The sequence below is a fragment of the Camarhynchus parvulus genome, unplaced genomic scaffold (genome assembly GCF_901933205.1).
Source record: "Camarhynchus parvulus unplaced genomic scaffold, STF_HiC, whole genome shotgun sequence".
Lineage (NCBI taxonomy): Eukaryota > Metazoa > Chordata > Aves > Passeriformes > Thraupidae > Camarhynchus > Camarhynchus parvulus.
Window position 1 is genome coordinate 1,509 of NW_022148151.1, and position 14,624 is coordinate 16,132.

The 14,624-nt window shown below is 50.2% G+C and overlaps 1 protein-coding gene across 1 annotated transcript; it reads right to left on the reverse strand.

The window, feature by feature from the left end:
• Positions 1-1,539: 1,539 nt before the first annotated feature.
• Positions 1,540-14,556, reverse strand: LOC115916117 (E1A-binding protein p400-like; the record flags this gene model as incomplete). The annotated part of the gene is made up of 8 exons (XM_030969814.1): positions 14,474-14,556; positions 14,283-14,378; positions 14,131-14,197; positions 13,390-13,526; positions 8,253-8,430; positions 4,692-5,004; positions 3,630-3,812; positions 1,540-1,773 (listed from the first exon to the last, which is right to left on the reverse strand). Coding segments are annotated over exons 1-8 (1,291 nt in total), but the record flags the coding sequence as incomplete, so codon positions are not given.
• Between the last annotated feature and the right edge of the window lie 68 nt (positions 14,557-14,624).

The following is a 14,624-nucleotide window of genomic DNA, read 5'->3' on the forward strand; positions in this document are numbered from 1 at the left end:
TCCTCATTTTCCCCGATTTTTCCCCAATTTTTTGCCTTTTTTTCTCCATTTTTTGATAAATCTTTCTTAGTTCCAATTTTTTCCGTATTCTCACAATTCTTACAGCCAATTTAAGACCATTTTTCCCAATTTTGGGGTTTTTTTCCCCATTTTTGGGTGAACCGCAGCACCTGCACACTGCAAATTTTTATTTTGCCAATTTTTGGACAATTTCCCCCCAAAAAACCTCCCCAAAAATCATCAAAAATTAAAGCCCCAAAATCCTCCCCAAATTCCCAAATTTCCCCCCAAAATTCCCAAAAAACTTCTAAAAAAACCCCCAAAAAATCCCTAAAAATTCAACTAAAATCCAAAAAAATTCCCCCAAAAATCAAAGAAAACCCCCAAAAATTCCCCAAAACTCCCAAATGTTCCCTAAAATTCCCCCCAAAATCCCCACATTTCCCCCAAAATTCCCAATTTTTCCCCCAAATCCCAAATTTCCCACAATATCCCCAAATTTTCTCCCCGAACTCCCCAAAAATTCTGAGAAAAGTCAAATTATACTAAAAAAATCACCAAAATTTCCCAAAAAATTCCCGAAATTTTCCCACCCAAGAAATTCCCAAAAAATTCCCCCAAAATTTCCGGATTTTTCCTAAAATCCCCCCTCAAAAAAAACCCAAAATTCCCAGAAAATTCAAATAAAATAAAAAAAAATTCAAATAAAATACCAAAAAAACCCCAAAATTCCCAATTTTTTTCCAAAACTTCCCAATTTTCCCCCCAAATTCCCCCTAAAATTTCCCTAAATTGTTTAAAAAAAATTTCCCCCAAAATTCCCAAATGCCTCCCCAAATTCCCCCCAAAAAATCAAAATAAATTTTAAAAATTATCCCAAAATTCCCAAATTTTCCCCCTAAATTCCCCAAATCCCTAAAATTTCAAAAACTCCCCCAAGTTATCCCCAAAAATTCCCAAATTTTCCCAAGAAAATCCCCCCAAAAAACCCAAAATTTCCAATAAAATCCCCCAAAAAATGCTGAAAAAAAATTAAAATAAAACCTCAAAAATTCCCAATTTTTTTCCCAAAACTTTTGGAATTTCCTCCCAAAATTCTAAAATTCCCCCCCAAAAATTCCTCTCAAAATTCCCCAAATTTTCCCGCAAAATTCCTTCCAGAAATTCTCAAAAATTAAAAGAAAAAAAACCTAAAAAAGATCCCCAAAATTCTCAATTTTCCCCCCAAAACTCTGGGATTTTTCCCCAGAATTCCCCCTAAAATTTCCCCCTAAAATTCCCCTGAAAATTCCCCAAAAATTCCTCCCAAAAATCCCCAAATTTTCCCTAAACCCTCCCTAAAAAATCAACATAAATTTAAAAAATACGGAAAAAAATTCAAACAAAACCCAAAAAACCTCCCCAAAATTCCTTTTTTTCCCCCAAAATTCCCAAAAATTTTCAATTTTTTTCCTAAAGTTCTCAGAACTACCAAAAATTCCCAATTTTTTTCCCCAAATTCCCAAAATTCCCCGAATTTCCCCCAAATTTTGGACTCACGTGCGAGCCCCCGGCCGGGGGGCCGGGCCAAGGCCAGGTGACGTAATGGGGGGGCGGGGCCAAGCGTGACTTTGCTGCCCTGGAGCTGCAGCGTCAGAGGGGGCGGGGCCGAGGCCGCGGGGGGCGTGGCCACGGCAGCAGGTGGGAGGGGCGAGGTTTTGGCCACGCCCCCCGGCGGGGAGGGGCGGTGCTGGGCCAGGGCGGCCAGTTGGCCGAGGCTGACGACTTCTCCCGCTGGAATTTTGGGGGAAAAAAAGGAAATTTTGGGCAATTCGGGGATTGAAAATTAGGATGACGGTGGGGGAGGGGTGGGGGAGGAGTTCCCAGGAAAATCCCCCCAAAAAATCCCGGGTTAATTATGCAAATGAAGGCCTAATTAGGGCGGTAATAAAGTGAATTTGAGGGATTTTTTGGGGAGGTTTGGGGGGGATTTTGGGGGGAAAAAAGGAAATTTTGAGCAATTTGGGAAATTAAAAATTGGTAGTGGGGGTGGGGGGGAGAGGGGGGAAGGGTTCCTGGAAAAAATCTGGTGGTGATTATGCAAATTAGGGGCTAATTAGCATGAAAATAAGAGGCTTCCTATAGAAATTCACAGTTCATGGAAGGACTTTGAGAGGATTTATGCAAATGAGATGCTAATGAGGACTGTGGTGATGCAAATGAGGTGCTAATGAGATGCTTGAAAAGGATTGGGGAGGTTATGCAAATAAATGTTAATGAATAAACTCATGCAAATAAGATGCTAATTAAATCCAGGATTAGATACTTCAAAGGCGTGTTGGTGAACCTATGCAAATTAGATGCTAATGACAAGCACTGTTATGGAAATTAGGTGTTCTATAGGCATTTTAGGGCACCCATGCAAATCAGATGCTAATAAGCATATGCAATTATGCAAATTAGGTGTTAACAAATAGGATGAAACTTTTTAATTGGGGCTTTGAGAAATTTATGCAAATAACATGCTAATGAGAAATAGTGAGGATGTCTGGAAAGGTTTTGAAGCCGTCAACATTATGCAAATAAGATGCTAATGTACTAAAGAGCTATGGGTGTGGTCAAGCTTTTAAAAGGGTTCTAGGAGCTGTATGCAAATTAGATGCTAATGAAGAACATTTGTATGTAAGCAATATGTTAATTATGAACGTGGCTACAGTCTTTAAAAGGTTTTTTGAAATTCCTATTCAAATGAGATGCTAATGAGAAGGGAAAGAGGGGAGAGGGCATTCCTGAAATAATCCCTGGGTAATTATGCAAATTAGGGGCTAATTAGGGGGATAATCAGGTTGGTAATGAGATGTTAATGACAAACACCATTATGCAAATTAGATACTAGCACGTGCTTAATCCTTTTAGGGCTTATGCAAATCAGGCGCTAATGAGCACAGTTATGCAAATTAGGCACTAATAAGAAGCACTGTTGTCTCCTTTAAAGGAAAGGAATTTATGCAAATGAGATGTAAATGAAAAAAGAGTTTGGCGAAGAGGTTTGAGAAGGATTGGGGGGAAATTTTGAGGAAATTTGGGCCAATTTTGGGAAAAAATTCTTAGAACTGTTTTAGGGATTGGGAACGCTTTTAAAGGGTGTCCATGCAAATGAGATGCAAATGACATGCAAATAAAAAGTGACTTTTGGGAAGGGGTTTGAGAAGGGTTTGGAGAAAATTTTGATGAAATTTGCGGGAATTTAAGGAAAAAAATTCAGAATTATTTTAGGGATCGGGAAAGTGTGAAAAGAGCATCCATGCAAATGAGATGCAAATGAGATGCAAATGAGAAGCAAATGAGGAAAGGGAAAATCAACAGGAAGTTTTGAGCGGATTTGAGACAAATTTTGGTGAAATTAAGGAAAAATTTACGTAATTATTTTAGGGTTTGAGAGACCTTGAAATGACTGCTCATGCAAATGAGATGCAAATGAGACTCAAATTAAAAGCGATTTTTGGGAAGGGGTTTGAGAAGGATTTGTGTGAAATTTCTAGGAAATTTGGGGCAATTTTGGGAAAAATTCTTAAAATTGTTTTAGGAAGTAGGAAAGTTTGAGAAGAGCATTCATGCAAATGAGATGCAAAGGAGGGGGCGTGGCTTACAGGGCAGCCGGGCCTGCATGTCCGGGGCCAGCAGGAGCCGCTGGGGCAGCGCGAAGGTGGCCACGCCCCCCACGGGAGGGGGCGGGGCCGGCCCCGCCCCTTTGCCCATATTCGGGGTGGGCGTGGCCACGGGGGCGGGGCCTCCCGCCGGAGTGGGCGTGGCCAAGGAAGCAGCCGGGAGAGCTGTGGGGGATAAACCAATTAGGCCACGCCCGCTTCATTTAAATATCTATCTCTGCCCCAATTAGGCCCCACCCACCATCTTCAACCCTCCTAATTAAACCACACCTAATTAAGCCCCGCCCACGAACTCCACCTAATGAAGCCCCACCCCTTCCTAATTAAGCCCCGCCCACAAACTCCACCCAATTAAGCTCCGCCCCCAATTAAGCCTCAGCTGTTAGGCCCCACTATTAATTAACACCCCACCCCTAATTAATCCCCATTAATTAACCCCACTCTAATTGACTCCTTTTCCTTAATTAAACCCAGCCCCCCAACTAAAACCCACTCCTAATTAAGCCCATCCAAATTAACCCCCACCTAATTAACTCTAATTAATCTCCATCCCTAACTAATGTCACCCCAATTAACCCCACTGCTAATTACCGCTTACTCCTAATTAACCCTCATCCAATTAACCCCAAGTTCTAATTAACTCCCATACTAAATAACTCCACCCCTAATTAACTGCCCCAATTAATCCCCACTCTTAATCAACCTCGTACCCCAATTAACCCCAATTCTAATTAATGCCCACCCCTAATTAATCCTCGCTCAATTAATCCCTCGCCTCAATTAACGCTCAACCCCAATTAACCCATCCCTAATTAAGTAACACCTGCCTCTAATTAACCCGCCCCTAATTAACCCCAGCCCTAATTAACCAAATCTAATAAACCCCCGGCCTCAATTAACTAATTAACTCTTAATTAATTAATTCCACACATAATTAATTAACCCAACCCCTAATTAGCCCCCTACCCTAATTAATTAACCCCACCCCTAATTAATTAACCCAACTCCAATTAATGAATCAATTAATTAAGCCCTGCCCCTCACCATGTGCGGGCCCTCCGGGGGGCGGAGCCAGCAGAGTGGGCGTGGCTCTGGGCGGGGCCAGCGCCAATCCCAGCCCCAGGTTAAGCCCCGCCCCTTGCGTCGTCACCAAGGGGGCGGGGCCAGCGCTGGGGGCGTGGCTTAGGGTGACGAGAGGCGGCGCTTGTACCAGCAAAGGGGCGGGGCTGGCGCGGTGAGGGCGGGGCTTGGCGCGGAGGGGGCGGGGCTCGGCGAGGCCACGCCCCCGGGGGCGGGGCGAGGGGCGGGGAGGAGCAGAACCGCCCGAGGCTCCGCCTTCGGCACCGGCTGCAGCATCCTGGGGAAAGGGGCGGGGTCAGGCCGGGGACACGCCCATGGGTGTGGCCAAATATGGGCGGGGACACGCCCACGGGTGCGCCCAGGTGTCCCCAAACCCCCAATTTTCCCCGATTTCCCCCAATTTTCACCAATTTTCCCCCAATTTTTACCGATTTCCCCCAGTTTTCACCAATTTTCCTCCAATTTTCACCGATTTCCACCAATTTTCACCAATTTCCCGCAATTTTCACCGATTTCCCCCAATTTTCACTGATTTCCCACCAATTTCCCCCAATTTTCACCGATTTCCCCCCAATTTTTCCCCAATTTCCCCCAATTTTCCCCGAATTCCCCCAATTTTCCCCAATTTTTCCCGATTTCCCCCAATTTTCACCAATTTCCCGCAATTTTCACCGATTTCCCCCAATTTTCCCCAATTTCCCCCCAATTTCCCCCAATTTCCCCCAATTTCCCCCAATTTTCCCCAATTTTCCCCAATTTTCCTCGATTTCCCCCAAGTTTCCCCAATTTTCCCCAATTTTTCCCCAATTTCCCCCAATTTCCCCCAATTTTTCCCCGATTTCCCCCCAATTTTCCCCGATTTTCCCCCAATTTCCCCAATTTCCCCCAATTTCCCCCAATTTTCCCCAATTTCCCCCCAATTTTCCCCAATTTCCCCCAATTTTCCCCGATTTTCCCGATTTCCCCCAATTTTCCCTGATTTCCCCCAATTTTCCTCAAGTTCCCCCAATTTCCCCCGATTTTCCCCAATTTTCCCCAATTTCCCCCCAATTCTCACCAATTTTCCCCCAATTTTCCCCGATTCCCCCCAATTTCCCCCAATTTCCCCCGATTTCCCCCGATTTCCCCAATTTCCCCCAATTCCCCCCAATTTTCCCCGATTCCCCCCAATTTCCCCATTCCCCAATTTTTCCCGATTTTTCCCCAATTTTCCCCAATTTCCCCCAATTTCCCCCAATTTTCCCCAATTCTCCCCGATTTCCCCCCAATTTTCCCCAATTTCCCCCAATTTCCCCAATTCCCCCAATTTCCCCCAATTTTCCCCGATTCCCCCCAATTTTCCTCGATTTTCCCCAATTTTCCCCGATTTTCCCCGATTCCCCCCAATTTCCCCCCATTTTCCCCAATTTTTCCCGATTTCCCCCCAATTTTCCCCAATTTCCCCCAATTTCCCCCAATTTCCCCAATTTTCCCCCAATTTCCCCCAATTTTCCCCAATTTTCAATTTTCCCCCCAATTTTCCCCAATTTCCCCCAATTTTCCCTCATTTCCCCCATTTTTCCCCAATTTTCCCCAATTTCCCCAATTTTCCCAATTTCCCCCCCAATTTCCCCAATTTCCCCAATTTCCCAATTTTCCCCAATTTCCCCCAATTTCCCCCCCCCCATTTTCCCCAATTTCCCCAATTTTCCCCAATTTTCCCAATTTCCCCCAATTTCCCCCAATTTCCCCAATTTCCCCCAATTTCCCCCCAATTTTCCCCAATTTTCCTCAATTTCCCCCAATTTCCCCCAATTTTCCCCAATTTTCCCCAATTTCCCCCCAATTTCCCCCCAATTTTCCCCAATTTCCCCCAATTTCCCCGAATTTCCCCCAATTTTCCCGATTTTCCCCAATTTCCCCAATTTTCCCGAATTTCCCCAATTTCCCCGAATTTCCCCAATTTTCCCCGAATTTCCCCAATTTTCCCTGATTTTCCCCAATTTTCCCCAATTTCCCCCAATTTCCCCCGATTTTCCCCAATTTTCAATTTCCCCAATCCCCACCAATTTTCCCCAATGCTTCCCCCCAATTTCCCCCAATTCCCCGATTTCCCCCATTTCCCCAATTTTCCCCAATTCTTCCCCAATTCACCCCCATTCCCCCTAGATTTTTCCCCACATTTTCCCCAATTTTCCCCCAATTCTCCCAATTTCCCAATTTTCCCCAATTTCCCCAATTTTCCCCCCAATTTTCCCCCAATTTCCCCCAATTTTCCCCAATTTCCCCCAATTTTCCCGATTTTCCCCAACTTCTCCTTTTCCCCAATTTTCCCAATTTTTTTCCCCCAATTTTCCCCAATTTCCCCAATTTCCCCCAATTTTCCCCAATTTCCCCAATTTTCCCCAATTTTCCCCAATTTTCCCTGTTTTTCCCAATTTCCCCCAATTTTCCCTGATTTCCCCAATTTTCCTTTTCCCCAATTTCCCCAATTTTCCCCAATTTTCCCCCAATTTCCCCCAATTTCCCCCAATTTTCCCTGTTTCCCCCAATTTTCCCCATTTCCCCCAATTTTCCCCATTTTCCCCAATTTTCCCCAATTTCCCCAATTTCCCCCAATTTCCCCAATTCTCCCGATTTCCCCCAATTTTCCCCATTTCCCCCAATTTCCCCAATTTCCCCAATTTCCCCAATTTTCCCGATTCCCCAATTTTCCCCCTTTTTCCCCAATTTTCTTCCTTTTTCCCCAATTTTCCCCAATTTCCCCCCATTTTCCCCCAATTTTTTCCCCCAATTTTCCCCAATTTCCCCAATTTCCCCCAATTTCCCATTTTTCCCCCCAATTTTTCGATTCCCCAATTTTTCCCAATTTTCCCCCAATTTTCCTCGATTTCCCCAATTTTCCCCAATTTCCCCCAATTTCCCCAATTTCCCCAATTTTCCCCAATTTCCCCAATTTTCCCCAATTTCCCCCAATTTTTTCCCAATTTCCCCCAATTTCCCCCCTAATTTCCCCCAATTTTCCCCGATTCCCCCCCAATTTTCCCCAATTTCCCCCTAATTTTCCCCGATTTGCCCTAATTTTCCCTAATTTCCCCCAATTTTCCTCAAGTTCCCCCAATTTTCCCCAATTTTTCCCGATTTCCCCCAATTTTCCCCAATTTTCCCAATTTCCCCTGATTTTCCCCGATTTCCCCCAATTTTCCCAATTTCCCCCAATTTTCCCCGATTTTCCCCAATTTCCCCAATTTTCCCCAATTTTCCCCCAATTTCCCCCATTTTCCCCAATTTCCCCCAATTTCCCCCAATTTCCCCCAATTTCCCCAATTTCCCCCCAATTTTTCCCCAATTTCCCCAATTTTCACCCCAATTTCCCCAATTTTCCCCAATTTTCCCCAATTCTCCCCCAATTTCCCCCAATTTTCCCCAATTTTTCAATTTTCCTCAAGTTCCCCCAATTTTCCCCAATTTTTCCCCCCCAATTTGCCCCAATTCCCCCCGATTGTCGCCCTTTCTCCCGCCAGGTTGGCGCTGCAGCTGCTCGCCCTGTTCACCTTCATGCAGGTTTGGGGGCTGGGGTCGGGGGCGGCGGCCACGTCCTCCAGGAGGCGCCGGGACCGAAGCGGCAGGAACCAATCGGCCGCGTAGCGCGACAGGTGCGCCTCCAGCGACACCAGCTCGAACGGGGACAGGTCCACCTGCTGCGGGGCACACCTGGACACACCTGGGACACCTGTGTGACACCTGACACACCTGAGTGACACCCGAGTGCCACGCCATGGACAGGGGCTCAGGGACACCTGGGTGACACTGACATCACCTGCGGGGGGAGGACGACACACCTGTGACACACCTGTGACACACCTGGGTGACCGGAGTGACACCTGACACACCTGAGTGACACCTGAGTGACACCTGACACACCTGAGTGACACCTGACTGATCTCTTACACACCTGTGACACCTGACACACCTGAGTGACACCTGACTGATCTCTGACACACCTGAGTGACACCTGACACACCTGGACCCAGCCCTGATACACCTGAGTGACACCTGAGTGACACCTGAGTAACACCTGACACACCTGAGTGACACCTGAGTGACACCTGACACACCTGAGTGACACCTGAATGACACCTGAGTGATCTCTGACATACCTGACTGACACCTGAGCGACACCTGAGACACTTGACACACCTTAGCGACACCTGAGTCACACCTGAGTGACACCTGAGTGACACCTGAGTGACACCTGACACACCTGACTGACACCTGAGCGACACCTGAGTCACACCTGAACCGCACCTGAGTCACCACCTGCTGCTCCAAAATATCTCCAGGTGTGTCTCAGCCATACCCAGGTGTGTCTCACCTGCCCCAGGTCACTCTCACTGGTTTCGTGTTTGTCTCACCTGCCCCAGGTGTGTCTCACCTGTGTCCCACCATCCTCAGGTGTGTCTCACCTGTCCAGGTGTATCTCTCTCACCTGTACCTCACATGTCCCACCCAAAAGGGGCGTGTCTCACCTGTCCCAGGTGTGTGTGTCTCCCCTGGGAAGGGTGTGTCTCTCTCACCTGTCCCAGGTGTGTCTCACCTGTCCCAGGTGTGCATCTTACCTGTCCCAACTGTATCCCACCTGCCCCAGGTGTGCCTCACCTGTACCCCACCCATCCCCAGGTGTGTCTCACCTGTCCCAAGTGTGTGTCTTACCTGTCCCAACTGTATCCCACCTGTCCCAGGTGTGTATCTTACCTGTCCCAACTGTATCTCACCTATGTCAGCTGTGTCTCACCCGTCCCAGGTGTGTATCTCACCTGTCCCAGGTGTGTATCTCACCTCAGGTGTGTCTCACCTGTCCCAGGTGTGTCTCACCTGTACCCCACCCATCCCCAGGTGTGTGTCCCACCTGTCCACCTGGATCTCTCTCACCTGTATCTCACCTGTCCCACCCAAAAGGGGCGTGTCTCACCCAAAAGGGGCGTGTCTCACCTGTCTCAGGGGCGTGTCTCACCCAAAAGGGGCGTGTCTCACCCAAAAGGGGCGTGTCTCACCCGTCTCAGGGGCGTGTCTCACCCGTCTCAGGGGCGTGTCTCACCCAAAAGGGGCGTGTCTCACCTGTCTCAGGGGCGTGTCTCACCCAAAAGGGGCGTGTCTCACCCGTCTCAGGGGCGTGTCTCACCTGTCTCAGGGGCGTGTCTCACCTGTTTCAGGGGCGTGTCTCACCTGTCTCAGGGGTGTGTCTCACCTGTCTCAGGGGCGTGTCTCACCCCAAAAGGGGCGTGTCTCACCCAAAAGGGGCGTGTCTCACCTGTCTCAGGGGCGTGTCTCACCTGTTCCAGGGGCGTGTCTCACCTGTACTCGGGGGCGTGTCTCACCTGCCTCAGGGACGTGTCTCACCTGTCTCAGGGGCGTGTCTCACCTGTCTCACGGGCGTGTCTCACCTGTCTCAGGGGCGTGTCTCACCCAAAAGGGGCGTGTCTCACCCGTCTCAGGGGCGTGTCTCACCTGGTTCAGGGACGTGTCTCACCTGTCTCAGGGGCGTGTCTCACCCAAAGGGGCGTGTCTCACCTGGTTCAGGGACGTGTCTCACCTGTCTCAGGGGCGTGTCTCACCTGTCTCAGGGGCGTGTCTCACCTGTTTCAGGGGCGTGTCTCACCTGTCTCAGGAGCGTGTCTCACCTGTTTCGGGGGGGCTGACCTGATTCGGGGCTTGCACACCTGCAGGGGGGCACCGTGCTCAACCTGGGTCGGGGCGTGTCTCACCTGGGCTCACCTGAGTCTCACGTGGGCTATCTCACTGTAACGTTGGGGAGTGTCTCACCGTCTCAGGGCGGGCTCACTGTGCAGGGGCGTGTCTCACCTGTCACCGGACGGTCTCACCAGGTTCAGGGGGTTACGGGGGACACCACTTCTAGGGGCGTCTCACCCAAAAGGGTTTGGGGGGTTTCACCTGATTTAGGGGGTTTCACGGGGTCTCAGGGGGGCGGTCTCACCCAAAAGGGGGGTGTCTCACCTGTCTCAGGGGTGTCTCACCTGTCTCAGCGTGGTCTCACCTGTCTCACCGGGAAATTTGGGAGTATTTGAAATGGATTTTGGGGAGGAATTTGGGGCTCTAGGGGTCTTGGGGCTGTCTCACCTGGGGCACCTGGGGTACCTGGGCTCACCGAGGACACCGGGCGGGGGGCCGAGGCAGACACGTGAGACCAGCGGGGACGCTACGGGTTCGGGGCTCACGTGCAGAATGGGGTGGGAATTTGGCGGCACACCTGGCGTTATGCGCGCTCATAAAGGGAATTCGGGGGCAGCGTGGCTTTGGGGTTGACAAGGTGGGGCGGGGTTACCTGGGGGCACCTGGAGCGCACCTGGGCACACCTGGGCTCACCTGGAGCTCACCTGGAGCTCACCCGAGAGATTTGGGAGGGATTTGAAATGGAATTTTGGGGATTGAAAAGGGAAATTTGGGGCTCCAGGTGCTGAAATTGGGGTGGGAAATTCACCTGGGCTCACCTGGGCTCACCTGGAACTCACCGAAGAATTTGGGAGGGATTTGAAATGGAATTTTGGGGGATTTAAAAGGGGAAATTTGGGGATTTTGGGGCTCTAGGTGCCAAATTGGGGTGGGAAAATCACCTGAGATCACCTGAGCTGACCTGGGGGTCACCTGAGCTCACCCAAGAAATTTGGGAGGGATTTGAAATGGAATTTTGGGGATTTAAAGGGCAAATTTGGGGCTCCAGGTGCTGGATTTGGGGTGGGGAATTCACCTGGGCTCACCTGGGCTCACCTGGGGGTCACCTGAGCTCACCCGAGAGATTTGGGAGGGATTTGAAATGGAATTTTGGGGATTGAAAAGGGAAATTTGGGGCTCCAGGTGCTGAAATCGGGGTGGGAAATTCACCTGGGCTCACCTGGGCTCACCTGGGGGTCACCTGGAACTCACCCAAGAAATTTGGGAGGGATTTGAAATGGAATTTTGGGGATTGAAAAGGGAAATTTGGGACTCCAGCGTGGCCTTGGTGCTGCCAACGGGGGCGGGGTTACCTGGGGGCACCTGGGCGCACCTGGGCTCACCTGAGCTCACCTGGGAAAATTAAAGGTTTTTAAAAAATTTGGGGATTTTGGGGCTCCAGGTGCGAAAATTGGGGTGGGGGAGCACACCTGAGCTCACCCAAGAAATTTGGGAGGGATTTGAAATGGAATTTTGGGGATTTAAAAGGGAAATTTGGGGCTCCAGTGTGGCACTTAACTGGGCACACCTGGGGCTCACCTGAGCACACCTGGAACTCACCTGAGAGATTTGGGAGGGATTTGAAATGGAATTTGGGGGGGGATTTAAAGGGGAAATTGGGGATTTTGGGGCTCCAGGTGCCGAAATTGGGGTGGGAAATTCACCTGAGCTCACCTGAGTACACCTGAGCTCACCTGAGATCACCTGGAGCTCACCCGAGAGATTTGGGAGGGATTTGAAATGGAATTTTGGGGATTGAAAAGGGAAATTTGGGGCTCCAGGTGCTGAAATTGGGGTGGGAAATTCACCTGGGCACACCTGGGCTCACCTGGGCTCACCTGGAGCTCACCCAAGAAATTTGGGGGAATTTGGGGGACGATTTAAAGGGGAAATTTGGGGATTTTGGGGCTCCAGGTGCCGAAATTGGGGTGGGAAAATCACCTGAGATCACCTGGGCTCACCTGAGAGATTTGGGAGGGATTTGGAAGGGAATTTTTGGGGGATTTAAAGAGGAAATTTGGGGGGGTCCAGGTGCCAAAAACAGGACAGAGAAGTCACCTGAGCTCACCTGGGCACACCTGGAACTCACCTGAGAAATTTGGGGGGAATTTGGGAGGGATTGGAAAGAGACTTTGGGGATTTAAAGGGGAAATTTGGGGATTTTGGGGCTCCAGGTGCTGGAATTGGGGTGGGAAAGTCACCTGGGGCTTACCTGAGCTCACCTGGGTAAATTTGGGCACAATTTGATAAAATTTGGGCAGAATTTCATGGGAAAACTTGGGATTTTTTCACCCCCAGGTGTGCCCAGGTGTGCCCCCTCACCTGGCCTGGCCCATGACGTCATCACAGACCCAAAAAAGGTGAATTTGGGGTGGAGTTTGGGTTGAATTTGGGCAGAATTTGATGAAATTTGGGCAGAATTTACCGGGAATTTCGGGATTTCTTTGCCCCCAGGTGTGCCCAGGTGTGCCCCCCTCACCTGGCCTGGCCCATGACGTCATCACAGACCCAAAAAAGGTGAATTTGGGGTGAATTTCAGGTTGAATTTGGGCACAATTTGATCAAATTTGGGCAGAACTCACTGGGAATTTCGGGATTTTTTTGCCCCCAGGTGTGCCCAGGTGTGCCCCCCTCACCTGGCCTGTCCCATGACGTCATCAAAGACCCAAAAAAGGTGAATTTGGGGTGGAGTTTGGGGTGAATTTGGGCACAATTTGATCAAATTTGGGCAGAATTCACTGGGAATTTCGGGATTTTTTCGCCCCCAGGTGTGCCCAGGTGTGCCCCCCTCACCTGGCCTGGCCCATGAAGGAACCTCTGGTGCTTGGACAGGTAAATTCGGGCACAATTTGATGAAATTTGGGCAGAAATGAATAAAATTCGGGCAGAATTTGATGAAATTTGGGCAGAATTCACTGGGCATCTGCAGGTGTCCCAGGTGTGCCCCCCTCACCTGGCGGGGCAGAAGGGGAGAGGGCTGGCCCATGAAGGGGACAGGCGGCACCTGAGCACGTGCTCGTACTTCTTGGGCATCTGCTTCTCCACGTCCACCTTGAGCCGGCGCAGCAGGAACGGCGCGGGCACACACACCTGGTCAGGTGAGGCACAGGTGTGCTCAAAACCCCTCAGGTGTGTTCCCGGTGTGTTTAACCCCTCCCAGGTGTGTCCCAGGTGTGCCCAGGTGTGTCCAGGTGGGTCCCAGGCGCGCCCAGGTGTGTCCAGGTGCATCCCCATAGATCCCAAGTGTGTCTCTGTGTGCCCCAGGTGTTCCCAGGTGTGTCCAGGTGTGTCCAGGTGTGCCCCAGCTGTGCCCCAGGTGCGCCCAGGTGTGTCCAGGTGCATCCCCATAGATCCCAAGTGTGTCTCTGTGTGCCCCAGGTGTTCCCAGGTGTGCCCAGGTATGTCCCAGGTGTGCCCAGGTGTGCCCCAGGTGTGCCCCAGGTGTGTCCCAGGTGGGCTGCAGTGTGTCCAGGTGTGTCCCACGTGTGTTCCTAATGGCCCAGGTGTGCCCAGGTGTGCCCCAGGTGTGCCCAGGTGTGTCCATGCGTGTCTTAGGTGTGCCCAGGTGTGTCTGTGTGTGTCTTAGGTGCGTCCAGGTGTATCCCAGGTGGGCTGCGGTGTGTCCAGGCGTGTCCCACGTGTGTTCCTAACATCCCAGGTGTCCCCAGGTGTGTTTACCTGTCCCCAGGTGTACCTTATGCAATCTCTTGACGAGGCTCTCGTTGTACTCCTGGCTGCCCTCGATCATGCCCGTCAGCGGGCTGTGGAACCCAGGTGTGTCCCAGGTGTGTCCCAGTGTAACACAGGTGTATATATCCATACCCAGGTGTGCCCAGGTGTGTTTACCTGTCCCCAGGTGCGCCCAGGTGCGTTACCTTGTGCAGTCTCTTGACGAGGCTCTCGTTGTACTCCTGGCTGCCCTCGATCATGCCCGTCAGCGGGCTGCGGAACCCAGGTGTGTCCCAGGTGTGTCCCAGGTGCATGTACCCATACCCAGGTGTGTCCTATGTCTCCCAGTGTAACACAGGTGTGTTTACCTGTCCCCAGGTGTGCCCAGGTGCGTTACCTTGTGCAGTCTCTTCACCAGGCTCTCGTTGTACTCCTGGCTGCCCTCGATCATGCCCGTCAGCGGGTTGTGGAACCCAGGTGTGTCCCAGGTGTCCCAGTGTAACACAGGTGTATGTACCC